The following is a 13,920-nucleotide window of genomic DNA, read 5'->3' on the forward strand; positions in this document are numbered from 1 at the left end:
GCTCGAAGAGCAAGGCAGCTGGTCCAAGACTGCTAAGAAGGTAGCATCAGAGTTCTTCACCTTGCTCTGTGCTCTTTTCCCCTCCCCCCGCTCCCTGCTAAGTCTTCGTGGGTAACCCAATTTTGTTACGGTGGATTTGAGGGCTTTTTATCTCACCATGTGACCTGGGAAATCCAATTATAAAAGCCCAAGATGGCAAAGATTAATGACTGGCAAAGCAGAACATTGAACCCAAGCTGTGGCGCCGTGTGGTGTAGGGGAAGATGCTTACGCAACACGAGGATGTAACATAGCAGCTCCCCCTGTGAGAGGAGGCTACGGCGTTTGGGGATTTTTAGTTTAGAAAAATAGGTGAGTGAGGAGCAGGCGACAGGAAGGATAGAGGTGCATAAAGTGGTACATGGTACAGAGAAAATGGATGTGGATGAGCATTCCTCCCTCTCTTATAAATGCTGGAACCTGAGGCCATCCAATTAAGTTGAATGTGGGGAGATTCAGGACAGATAAAATGACATCATTAAATATGGAGTTCGCCCCCCCCCCCCAAGGTGTAAGGATAACCACCAACTTCAATGGGATATGACTGCCAAGGAACACAAGTAGGAGTGAGCTATTCCACTCCGACTGCTTCTGAGCTTCCTTTTCACATCTGGTTGGCCACTGTGTGACGCAGAAGGCCTGCCTTCGATGGGCCTTTGTTCTGATCGAACAGGCCTACTCTTAGGAGTGGATGCTGACAGCCCTCTCTACCTACGTACTAGGCAGGGATTCTTAATTCCCAGAGGAGGCCTCATAGTCAGCTCCTCCCCTTGGAGGCTTGTTGGGGGATTAATTAATAAACTAATAGTTATTATTCATTCAATTTATATTCCAAATGCTCAGAGCTGATCATCACCATCAGTTTATTTGTATGCCATTTTCTCACAAAATTGTGCCCAAAGTGGTTCATAACATATTGGGTGAACAAATATAGCCATTCTCTCTCTCTCTCTCTCTCTCTCTCTCTCTCTCTCTCTCCACACACACACACACACACACACACACACACAAATTAGAAATATAACACTAATAAATAATTACCAAAAAATCAATCCACACAAGTTTGTATAAAACAATACAAATGAACTAACCTAATTTAACAGCTTAAAACTAACCAGAAATTTAAAAAGTAGTATACAAAGCACCCACACACTCCAGATGGGTCTTTTCCCAATAGTTTGGACCCAATCTGATGGGGAAGGTGGCTTAAGAATTTGTTGAGGCCCAAATGTACAAGCTAGTCTTATTTTGGCAGCTGCAACCCAGTAAACTTAATAACATTTATCCCAAACAGGTGCCGCCTAGGGACTGAGCATGGAGATGGCATCGCTGAAATGCATGTGTAATTAGATGCAGCTATTTCTGTTCCTTTACTGCTCTTCTCCCCCACACGGTCAGGAAGAGTACAGAATTCTGACACTAGTCTTCTCTTGCTCACCAAGGAAAAGGTGGCAGAGCTTCCTCCCTCCCAATAGGATGGGAATAGCAGGAGGACCATGCCTATGCAACAACATCTTCAAGGAATGCTCTGGTGCTGTTCACATGAACTGCCCCATAGGCCTGGCTTTGCCATCATCAGAGCTTATGAAAATGTGAGGTGACCCCCCCACACACACACAGTGGCACAAAGGCCAAAATAGATGTGCTGCTCAGCATATTAGGGGAAGATGGTGGGCTTCTGGGTTTTGTTTGCTTTTCTGTTTGCATAGAGGAAAGGAAACGGACACACGTCTCAGTCCTAGAAGCAAACATCAGCCATTCAGACGGGGTGGGGTATATCCCTTGTGCACAGTTGTGTTTATGGGCATTAGGGCTGGGATTAACGAAGAACAAAATGCACTCCTCTCTTTCCTTTTTCCTCTGTGCAGCCCTGGCTTTTCTGAGGAATAAGATAATTCACTGAGGTGGGGAACGAGTGAGTTTAATTCTTAAGTGCTGGCAAGCAGAATCGCACCCGCTAATCATGCTTCTCTCCATCCTGCTACTTAAGCTCTTTAAACTGCTGGCTTTGCTCACAAAATCCTCCCCCCCCCCCTCCTGCAGCAAACTCCTACATCTTGGGAGGTTTGCAGTTCTAGAAGGATCTGTGTGTGCTGGGCCGATGCCTGTTGGAGGAGGCCTTCTTAATGCTCCCAGTCTGATAACCCCACTGACAGGTGTTCTCCCCAGCCACTTTCCCCACAACCCTATACTCCACCCCCCCTTGTGTTACATACCCTCCTAACATTTCTTAGATGAAAATAGGGACATTCTGTCCTACGTCAGGAAGCCTCATTCTCACTGAACACATTGTCTATCTGTCACTGAATATTATTTTCAATTAGTTGGATGCATGCCCTGGTAGGTGATTTGGCTGAGCACTTACAAATGCACTGCTGATGTCCACTTATTTCATAGAACCTTTGTGCTAATGGAGTCTGAGTATATGGTGCCAATTAACTAGTACGGTATAACTGAATACTAGCAGCCTCATACCCAGCATTACTCAGGAATTCCAAGAAACAAAAAGGTCATTGCAGTTTTGAAATCAGTACTTAAAACCCACGCAGTTTTGAAAGGTTCATGCTGCCATTTCGATTCAAAACACCATCCAATTGTATCCGGGGTATAAATGTTGTTGTTGGTCGTCTTCTTCTTCTTCTTCTTCTTCTCCTCCTCCTCCTCCTCCTCCTCCTCCTCCTCAAAACATAGACAAAAGCCCGTTCCTTGATCTCAGGACAGGAATAATCGTGCAAAATCTGGTTACACTATCTTAAGAGGTGCACAACAAACAAATAACTTTCTAAAATAATGTAGATACATAATAAAACGTTTGTTTTGAGTCATTTGATCTTAAGTAGTTATAGGAAGAAGGGCACGTTTATAAGATAGATCAGAGAGGCTAGGGAATGGAGCCGCATGAGCCATAAGCTTTAGGATTACTATATTGGAAAAAGTGAGGGATTTGTTCCACATTAAGCCAGGCTTCCCCAACCTGGTGCCCTTCATATGTTTTTGGCTGCAAATCGCAGAGCATGCTGCCCGGGACTGATGGGAGTTATAGTCCAAAACAGATGGGTGCCCACCTGTATCTAAAGGCATATTGTGTTGCTTCAGCAACACACAGATCTTCCTTTCTGAATCAGGAAAAAGATAGTAATATGATGTGTATCCCATCTGGGATTCTACAGTTTCATTATAGCTCCTGTACATTCCAGTCGCCATTCAGTTATTGTTATATTACCTGCTCCCCTGGTTTTGCTGTAGAGTCAGTCTGTCACCAGGCCTTGAGAACAGCCACATGTTGGTGAGCATGTGGAATTCCCTTTGCTCAGAGCTGGCGTTCTAAAAATACCCCGTTCTCGGTCCAAGGATTAAAGTGATTTCACAAAGCAATTGCCTGAGACAGGTTTCTAATCCTGACACTGAAATTTGTTTGTCTTAATTTATGGACCTTGCTTAGCCTCCTGTGATTTCTGTGAGGGGCGGAGACCGAAATAGGTGAGGAGAAAATAACTAGTAGCAGTAAACACACGAAGGCAGATGGAGCATTAGAGTGGAGTTGTGTGGTTGTGAAGCCTCCTAAATATGTGGATGAAAAATTAAAATTAATAAATATCTTAACTGTGAATAATAATAATAATAATAATAATAATAATAATAATAATTTATTTATACCCCGCCCATCTGGCTGGGTTTCTCCAGCCACTCTGCATGGCTCCCAGCAGAGTACAGTGTTACCTCAGGTTAAGTACTTAATTTGTTCCGGAGGTCTGTACTTAACCTGAAACTGTTCTTAACCTGAAGCACCACTTTAGCTAATGGGGCCTCCTGCTGCTGCCGTGCCACCAGAGCACGATTTCTGTTCTCATCCTGAAGCAAAGTTCTTAACCTGAAGCACTATTTCTGGGTTAATGGAGTCTGTAAACTGAAGCGTATGTAACCTGAAGCGTATGTAACCTGAGGTACCACTGTAATAATAATAATAATAATAATAATAATAAAGCGATAAAACATCAAACATTAAAACAGGGTTGCCTTCATATATCTTCTAAAAGTCAGATAGTTCTTTATTTCCTTGACATCTGACGGGAGGGCGTTCCACAGGGTGGGCAACACCACTGAGAAGGCCCTCTGCCTGGTTCCCTGTAACCTCACATCTCACAGTGACAGAACTGCCAGAAGGCCCTCAGAGCTGGACCTCAGTGTCCGGGCTGAACGATGGGGGTGGAGACACTCCTTCAGGTATACTGGGTGGAGGCTGTTTACTGTTTTAAAGGTCAGCACCAACACTTTGAATTGTTCCTGGAAATGTACTGAGAGCCAATGTAGGTCTTTCAGGACTGGTGTTATGTGGTCTCGGCAGCCACTCTCAGTTACTAGTCTAGCTGCTGCTTTCTGGATTAGTTGTAGTTTCCAAGTCACCTTCAAAGTCTGCACCAACAGTCCTCTATTTTGAAGGGCAGTCAAGAGGACAGCCCTCTATTTGAGGGTGTCCCAAGTCTGGTTTAAAGAAAAGGAATGAAAAGGGAGAGCAGAAGTTGCCCATCAACAGTTAGCATCTCCTGGTCATCAGACTAAACAGGCACAGGGTGTCTTCCCCATTATGACAAGAAGTATTGTATTTTTATTTAAATTATAGTAATTATTTTTAAATTTGCACATATACTTAAACATATGCAAATATTATACATATGCAAATATTATGGAACCTCACTAATTGGAGGGAAGACTGCTGCGTGCTGGGTGTCTCAGAAGATGATAAATTAGTGAATAGTAATATTTGCATCTGCAAATGCATTTTTATATCTTAATTGTCAAGATTCGGTCAAAACTTATTCAATAGTTTTGTACCTTATCCTTTACAAATGCTTCCTAACTGAGTTTAAGAAGTTTGTGGGAAGAGCGAATACATTTTATTCTGTTTGTTTTCTAAATTACTCCTCCTTTGGGCTGGGCACTTGAGCAGAGACATACCTAGTCTCCCTTGTAGCTTTGCCTAGGAGCTACATAGCAACCTCACCACATTTGCTGCAGATGTTTATACACATACACACAGAGGGAGAGGGATCTTCCACATTATTGCTCAATATAAACTTTCCAGTCTTGAGGAGACAAACCACTAAGGGGACAAGTGTCACTTCAGGCAAGGTCCTTCCTGAATCTCAACAGTAAGGAGCTATCCCATTCCAAAACAACAGTTCTCTTCATCTCCCACCTACCCCATATCCTCCTCTTCCTCCTCTTTAAGGAGATTGGGAACCCTTTCCTCCATCCCTCTCCAAAGCACCCTTTTCTAGAGGATTATTTGCCAGTCCCTGTGCTTCCATGCAAACATGCAGCCACACAGTGCCCCTTCCTGCATCTTCGCATGGCAGCTCTGCCCAGGAGTGCCAACTTGAATAAAATACTTATCAATTACAAGACATGGCACACACCCACACACACATAATTGATTACAAGACGTGGCACATAAGCCTAGGTCCATGAGTATTGAATGTGTGCGTTATAAGATTTTATCACTCTACAAATGCAACGCTCCAGTTAATCATGTCTTCCTAGGTAGATGCTTCAAGGAAATGCCCTCTAGCCCCGACTGGTGGTTAACCTTAGGCAAGAGAACCTAGGAATTGCTAGCTATCTGCAGGGATGAGTCTGTATTCCTCATTTTCCAAGGAAAGGTAGGGTGCAAAAAAGGTGAAAGATGCAGAAGCAGGAAATGAACAAATATGTTCTTCCTTAATAGCAGCCAAAGTTTTAATTGCACAGAACTTTTGAAAGGCAGAAGCCCCAGCAATGAAAGAAGGGAAGATATTGGAAGTAGCTGTAGATCAAACTAGCAAAGCTAATTTACTGGATTTAAAAAAGGTGGTAGAATCAAGGAGATTTTGAGACAAATTATTTTGAAAATATAAAAATCATTATAGTAACAGCAATATAGGTTGAGGGAATTTTAACTGGACAAAATTAATAAATGCCTAAGAACTGATATTATATTTGTGGATGTAAAATGTGATGTACAGTACTTAAAAGCTACTTGACAGAAGAAATGTCTTGTCCTGTGCATGAAATTGAGAATGTGAGCATATTGAAAATATATGACTTGTAATATTTTGAATTTATATTGAAATAAATGAAAACACAAAAAGGTGGCAACCCGCCAAAGAAGCATTTGAGCTCTTGGCTGGTCTGGTTTGCTGACCAGGACAGGGTTAATCCTCCCCCTCTCATTTGAAGGCAAGCAGAACTGGTTGCACCTGTGATGCAACCCAGCAGATATTTTGCAACCTCCTGACCATGAAACTGATGCTAAATTAATTTTCCTTTAGCTTTGTACCTTACTGTCCAGATCTGATAAGATTTGCTGGAGCCAATCAGAACCAGTGTTGAGAACAACATTCTGAACAATAGGATCTTCGCTAGAACAGAGAAAGTGTGCTAGTGCCTTTTAAGTTCACCTGTAGCTTGAAAAACAGAAAGATTTGTGCTTCCCCTATCTGACATGCTCTCTTGAGGACTATGAGTCCTGGTGTTCTTAAGTGCATAAGGAGGAGGGTGCGATAAAGCACAATAACAACCGGAAACATTTATTCTAGTGAGAGAATCAGTGCTGGTTGTAGGAGTTAGAGGGTACCATTTTAAAAAAACAGACATTCATTTTATAGATTTATTTTTATTTATTAAATTTCTGTACCACCCTTCATCCGAGGATCACAGGGAGATTCACAACATAAAAATACATAACAAGCAAAAACAATATCCCACCCACACTTTAAAAGGTCATAGATTGTTTAATTAGCCAAAGACCTGGGAGAAGAGGAATATTTATTCCTGGCATCTAAATATTGAAACATAGGTTTATATATAAATATATTGGATTTGATTCAACACTAGCAGAAGCCAGCACTAGCAGAAGCCAGCATAACAACTCCTGCTAGTATAATGGGACTCCTCTTCTTCCTCTCCTCCCCAAACCCCTGTGCCCTCTCCAAACCTGCTTGGGTCAGGAGAACCTCCAAAATGACAAGCAGGGTAGGAGGGAGCTCATTCCATCTGGCAAACATAAATGCTTGGGCTGACAGAACAACTACCTTAGCACGGTGCTGAATTCCATTGGTAGATTTCCAGATTAGTGCCAAAATACATAGGTCCTAGTTCACACATGTACATGGGGCAAGAGTGGTTAAGCCACCCACAGCAGCTTTGTATACTACAGAGGTGGGAAAGCTTTTTGGTCTGATGGGCCAAATATTTATCTATTCTAACTCAGCAGACCAACTCTGACGGGTGGGTTGCCCCACGAACCTGTTAAAGTTGGCCCTTGGTTGTGAAGGGGGTAGGGGGGTAGAGATACTGCCCAAGTTTTGTACTTTCCACAGTGGAATCTCTGCCTTCCCCTCACCGAATGCTGCGTTTGACATCAGGTGTAGAACAGGTAGGTGTAATTTCAGGAAAAGGGCATGAATGGGGCCAAATGGGGACCCTTAATGGGCCAAGTCTGACCCGCAGGCCAGAGGTACCTCACCATGTGTAAACCTGCATGGGAAATATCCTTTTGGATGACATTTTTATGGCCTTTTAAAGTAAAAAATAACCTTCAAAGCAAACTGGTCTATTTACGTTTGCAGCTATGTTGGTCCATTAGTGAGTTTAAAAAAACAGGAAAGGACACATTAACTTACTTAGGACCAATCAAAAGATTATAAAATAGTCAGGAAGCTCTGTAGGACTCTTTCTGAGGCTGGATGTTTAAAAATAGCAAAAAAAAAGCAGGCATAATGGAAAACACCTAAGGTGAGCCATTATGCAATTCCAGAAATGTAGAAAATGTTATTTCAGAATGAAAATAGAAACTTTTATTTCATGACTCATGAGACTGTGGTATGCTGTGTTACAAGTTTTTATAGGGCTTACATAAAATGAGGCCTTAGGAAGTCAGCTGATGAGGGGCACATCATATGTGGAAATTGTTCAGTTTGCTTGTGTATTTTTAAAAATGTGTTATTGTTTATGACAACTTATGTTGTAGTCATGCATTTTTTTCATGTTGTAAGCCGCCTTGAACACGGTTTGAACTGTGGAAAGGTGGCATACAAATAAATTATGTATACATGTAGGACAAATATATTAGAGTGGCATTCAACCAAATTTTACTCCGAGTATCTGAGGGATAGTAGATCCACTGAAATTCATGAACAAAATTACTCTATGTTCATTCATTTCAATATATCTACTCTGCATAAAACTTACGTTGACTACTATCCTTAAACTCCAGATTGTATGTTGTACAGTATAACTTTTGATAATATTCACTATGACATGCATGATTTAGGGAGCACTGCAGAGCAATTCACACGCTCTGTGAATGCCTGCACAAGATGTGGAGAACACTGGGTTATGAGGCCAAGGATTACTAGGAAACAAAGATACAAATTCTTTTTTCCCCTATGAAAGAAAGAAAATGCCCACATGAGTAAACATGCAAGTTTTATGAAAACTAAAAGTGCAAAACATTTTAAAATGAAACCAGATGCTATTGTGTTTATTACATTTTAATGCCAAAGCTGTATCTGTGATTTCATTACTTGGTCACTCTCCCATGGAATCTTTATTGTCCTTGATATCATTGAATAAATATTAATTATTGTCTAAATACAGGGGATTTATTTCTAAGTATGATTATGATTGCAGCTTGATTCTGCCTTTGTTTGGGGTTGTACATGTCCTCTAAATCCCTCCCCACTCCCTTATTTCATTCGGTACTCTGGGGCAGGAGGACGGTAATCCAGGTGCTATGTTAAGCAAGACATGTTGTTGTGGATTAATTCAGAATGAAAAGGAGCTGTTATTCAAGATGAATGATGTCCCTATGACTAAAAGGGAAGGGCACCAACACTTAATTTATCACAACACTAACTCCACTATTTTTAAAATGCCAGGAAACTTTGCTGTTGAGAAGCCCTGCCGGGGAGGACTGCACACTTCACTTTCCGGAGGGACAGCGGTTTGTTGCAGCAAAAACAAGAAGTCTTGTGGCACTTTAAAAGATCAAGGAACTTATTCTGGCATTAGCTCAGAAGCCACCTCATCAGATGTGTGAAGTGTTACCCAGAGTCATAGGTTATATATACAAATGGTGAAGGTATTCTAAACTGCGAGGTCAGATGAAAATGAAATGCGGCAAGTACAGAAGGGAATCTAACACTGGCGATTGGGTAAACCGTTGTTGATGATAAATCAGGCATCCTGGCACTGGATGAGCTAATGAATAAATAAAGCGTGTGTGCACGTGACTGAACTTTATCCTGACTCAAGTCACAGTTGTTATCGCAGAACCTCTCAAAGAACTGCAATTCGGCGCTTTCAGGTCGCAGTTTCCCTTCTCAATTCCTTCGCTCAAGAGGTCAGTTTCAAGAAGCACACACCATGCATTGTGTTAAGTTGTGGGTGAACGTATCAGACAACATAGTGATTCTTTAAACAGCTCTTGTTTATTCACAGGCCAGAACAGAACTGAAGGGTTCAGCCAGCCTGCTTATATAGAGCTCCACTGCAACACAACAGTAACCATTTTCTGTAACTATCCAATCACTGAACGTCACTTTCAATCCCTTATTTGCATATGTGGACCTGAGTGAAAACTATCTACAATAACCCCCTGCTGCCCCAGGGTGAGAACTTCAGTACATAACACCTTGAAAGGACAGCACCTCCCCCCAAAGAACCCCGGGAACTGTAGTTGGCCAAGGGTGGTTGGGAGATGTAGCGCTTTGAGGGAGAAACTACAGTTCCCAGGATTCTTTGTGCGTGTGTGGGGGGGGGGATGTGGCACATTTCGCGCCCTTTCTTGACGCGCGGCCGACTTCTAGTTACACCACCGCGAGATGGCGGCACTTCCACAAGCCGGATGAAACTCCTTTGTTCGGCGCCGCCGCCGCCACCGGCGGCGGCCACGGGGCGGGGCTTGGGCCGCTCTACCTGTGCGCCACGATTTGATTTTGCAATGCCGGCATGCCCAGTGGGTGTAGCATCTTCACTTCTGCTCTTATATAATGCGGCTGCTTCTCCTCGGGGCCAGTGACAGCAGCACCTTCCCCGCCCTGAAGCCCTCAGCTGGGCCAAAGTAGCTCCTCGGGCGGACCTCTCAGAAAGAAGCCGAGCACTTGCTCCGGGGTGGGACTTTGGGCCAGGAAGTGCTCGCGAAACGCCCCCGCTCCCAGGGGCTGCCAGGGCCCGGCTTCCTCTCCAGCTGCGGGGCGGCGGCGGCGGCGGCTCGGCAAGAGGAGACCCCCCCTCCGTTTCCGGTACCTGCCGCCCGACGCCTCCGCAGAGGCCGCGATGGCTTCAGGTAGGACGACGCCTTCGCCGTGGCCAAGCGAGGGCTTTTCCGCGCCGCCGTCAAAGCACGAACCGCGAACTGCTGCCCCGCAGACCCTCCTCCTTCCTTACCGCGCAGCCCAGAACTTCATCGGGCCGTGCCTGAAAGAAAGCGGGAGCGGAGGGTGAAGGCGGCCGGAGCCAGAGGAGCTGCGGGGGGCGCCCGTGCCCAGCCCAGTTACCCGGCCCAGTAACGCGGGCGGCTGGGTGTGGGAGGAGGTTCAGATCTCCAGGGCGGAGCCGCTTCCAGGCGAAAGAGCCGGAAAGTTTTGTGTGTGTAAAAAGCGGATGTAGCGAGCTGAAGGCTTTCCTAGCAGATCTCTTGCGCAAGGGCAGACGTTTAAAGGCGCCGTGAAGCAGGGGCGCTTGGCCAGAGTTTGGGCTGAAGGCGACGGCTGCCCTCCGTTGCGCTCGCGGGGAATAATCGTAGTTAGCCGGGAACTCGCTTCAAGTGCAAGGGCTGCTCCGCCGCCATTTGCCTCCTGTAGCCGACTTCCCTTCCCTCCCCTCCCCCAAGCCGGCCTCTCTCGCGTGCAGCCAGGTTAGCTGCTCGGCTCCACAGAAAAAAATGCAAGCTGTCCCCTCGAGCCAAGTTCCCCCCGCCGACCCCCCGAAGTGACACTTGCGCAACGGGCTGGTTATGCAAACTCGCCCACCCCCCAGGGCAGGGAAACCGGCTGCGATTGGCGCTCCTCGCATGCCGCTTCCATGCCCGCAGCGGATCAGGGCCGTGGAGCTCTGCCGAGGATGCCGCGCCTCGGCTGCAGCAAGCGCCGCCTCCGCCCGCCGAGCTCGGTGCGGAGGGCGGCGCTCAGCATCTTCGCAGGAGCCGCCGAGCCCGGCAGGCCTCGGAGGGGGAGGAGCCAAGCGTTTCGGAATCTGGTCCATTGTGCCAAGTTGGCCTGTGTTTAAATGCGGGGGGGGGGGGGGCTGTCTGCGCTCCCTGCCCTGCCACCGCCGTTTGCTTGGCCCGACGGCGCGGTCGAGGCTGGTCTTGAGGCAGACAGCTTCCGGTAGAAGCGAACTCCTGGAAAAGGGGTCTGTCTGTCTGGCTGGTTGCTTGTTGCGGAGAGGAACCGAGAGCCTTTAAAGCTCAGTGCACAAGCTAGCTCGAGAGACACTTGCATGTCAAATCCGTTGATTTCCATCAGTATCTTTCAATACATTTCTGTGGTCTTGTGGGATCCAGTCGCCTCGGTTTAACCCGATTGTGTCGCCGACTTTACATTTCATTTAACCCTTTGGCGTTTTCTTCGAAACCCAGGAAGAATGCCGCAATTGCTTTTGCCCCTTGGGAACAGCAAGCCCGGTAGTGTCTAGAATCCCGTTTCTGCCATCGGGCTGATAAGATCAGGATCAAGAAGGGGCGTATGTTCGAAATCGCGTTAACACACCTCACTTTTAACAATCGGATGACTAACCGATGGTGATATCGCCCCCTCTGTAATGCAAACTGTACTTCCAGGTAGGAGGGTGCTAGTGAGGAATGGAACCCGGGGTGGTAGTTATTCTGGATTAATTATTGCTCGTGGGGCGTGATCTCGTGCGTGTGGCCTTCACGGTGCAAGGAGCCCAAACGCCCCGCACTAGAGGCGGGGTTTGTGAGCCTGAGACTGAAGCAAGGTGGGGGGAGGGCAGCGGTCTGGGCTGCCTGCAAGGAAACCAGCCGATCCAGGGATCCCCTGGTGCCTGTTCCCTCGGAAGCAAATCCCCCCGATTCCAATGAGACCGACTCCCAAGTAACAGCGGACAGGGATCGCAGGCCTTGCCTTTCATTCAGCACCCCCACTGACGAATCGGGGAGCAGACAAGGTGCGCTCTAGCGCAGGATCCGACCTCGATCCTCGGCTTAGGAAGGCGCGGGGGGGGGGGGGCGTCTTTGTCCACCCCTGGTCTGGGAGGACCACACTCCATCCATCAGCGGCAAGAGGCGTGGCCTAGCTTAGTCCCCGCCTCTTTCTTGAGCACGGCAGCAGCGCCGGTTCCGAGACTTCGGTGGAGCTTCCAGGAGGCAGCAAAAATGTCATCTGGTGCTGGGCCCCCCAAGAGCGGATCCCCGCTGAGGAAGCGGGCCAGTCTTCAGGCTCCCATCACAGGAGGTGAGCAGGGCGTGGTACTGTCTCCTTAGCCACTAGATGCTGCTATCAAAAGAGAGAGAAGCTGGGAAAATAGCAGTCCTGGAATGGAAACGACTCCTTTTCCTTCCGAGTCCAGCCCCCATTCCTTCACTCTATACTGTTTTTCGGTTATGTGTTTTTTCATCTTTAAGCAGACGATTGCCCCTTTAGGCTGTTTGTTGACCATGATAGGGAGACAAGAGCATCATCCTGTGCTTTTTTTGCTCAGAAACAAGTCCCGCTAAGCATGCATAGGATTGTGTGAGAATTCAGGGACCAGAGAGGCATGAAGAGTACACGCGTTTTGAGGCATAAAATGGCAAATCTTTCAAAGAGCTTCAGCATCCATGTGCCACCCTTTCTGTGTGTTGTGGAGCCCCGTTCTATTGAGTGGAGCAGAAATTTGGATAGCCAAATGCTTGGTAGTTGGATTAGGGAGGAGGAACATCTTTGACTATCTGTACAGTGGAGACTAGAGGTGTTAGAATGCTGGATTTAAAGCTGTTGTTGATTAGGATAATATAGTTATACTCTGTGTTTGTTTGTTTGTTGGGTTTGGGTGTTTTGTTTTGTTTTTGTTATTCTGTATACAAGCCTTTGGAAGGCAGCAATACCTGGGATTCCTTCTAATTATGTTTTAGATTTTTTATTACAACTGACAGGGGGAAAGGCATTTAGATCTGCCCCCTTCCCACCAGATGCACCAGCTAAGGGGAGGATGTTTTGATTGCCCACAAAAAACATAGTAAGAACTGTGAATTTCCTGTGTAATACAACACATCTGAAAGATATCTTGCCTCACCTTTCCTAGTTCCTTAGATTCAGGCTTACTTTTAATCACAGCTTGCCAGAAATGTGGTGTGGTGTGGTGTGGTGAATGCAAAATAGTAATGCTCAATTTTCTTCTGAGCATGTGCAGAGAGCATGCCATTTCTAGTGAGCCACCTCCAGCCAGCTGGAACATGGAGTATGGCTAGGTATGTGTAAACCCTGGATCCCCTTTTCTGAGAAGTTCAGCACTGTCTGTATTTTTCCTTTCTTGGCTTCTACCTTGTTGCTTAATTTGAGGTAAGTGGACCAGTATCTGCAGTGCTTTACAGGTTATTTGTGAGAACTGGAGAGAAGGTATATTCCCAAGTTTGACAGTTTTACTTTGAGTATTTTACCTCTTGGGTTAGATATGTCTTTTGTAGGAAGCATGGGAGTCTTTGCGCATAAAAAGCACACCCTCCTTCATGTGGGAGTACATCTGCAGTGTGTGGGTATGTAGGAACTGCAACTGCAGGATAGGGTACGTGGCATTCGCTCCTACTGAAGCAGGCTGCTGCTCCATATGGCTGTCTTTCTTGTATCCTTATGAGCTCCTGGGCTCTCTTCATTTGGAGCTATGAGTGCCCAGGAGCTGATA

General features: G+C 46.1%; 2 protein-coding genes across 5 annotated transcripts in view; one reads left to right on the forward strand and one right to left on the reverse strand.

Moving 5' to 3' along the window:
* The window catches only part of GNAT2 (G protein subunit alpha transducin 2), a 29,626-nt gene extending 19,281 nt beyond the window's left edge, over nt 1-10,345 (reverse strand). Inside the window, exon 1 of one of the 2 annotated variants that reach the window (XM_081866428.1) lies at nt 10,327-10,345. The gene's annotated coding sequence lies outside the window, so the exon portion shown is untranslated. Of the gene's footprint in view, nt 1-3,262; nt 3,311-10,326 lie in introns of those variants that run through there. The other variant, XM_081866429.1, reaches the window with a different exon arrangement.
* AMPD2 (adenosine monophosphate deaminase 2) overlaps nt 10,240-13,920 on the forward strand; it is a 48,424-nt gene continuing 44,743 nt past the window's right edge. For 2 of the 3 annotated variants that reach the window (XM_081866391.1, XM_081866393.1), the window contains exon 1: nt 12,289-12,494. In XM_081866391.1, coding sequence (XP_081722517.1) covers nt 12,416-12,494 — 79 coding nt within the window. In that variant the 5' untranslated portion in view covers nt 12,289-12,415. Of the gene's footprint in view, nt 10,367-12,288; nt 12,495-13,920 lie in introns of those variants that run through there. The other variant, XM_081866392.1, reaches the window with a different exon arrangement.

Source organism: Podarcis erhardii (genome assembly GCF_964252035.2).
Source record: "Podarcis erhardii genome assembly, chromosome: 6".
Taxonomy (NCBI): domain Eukaryota; kingdom Metazoa; phylum Chordata; class Lepidosauria; order Squamata; family Lacertidae; genus Podarcis; species Podarcis erhardii.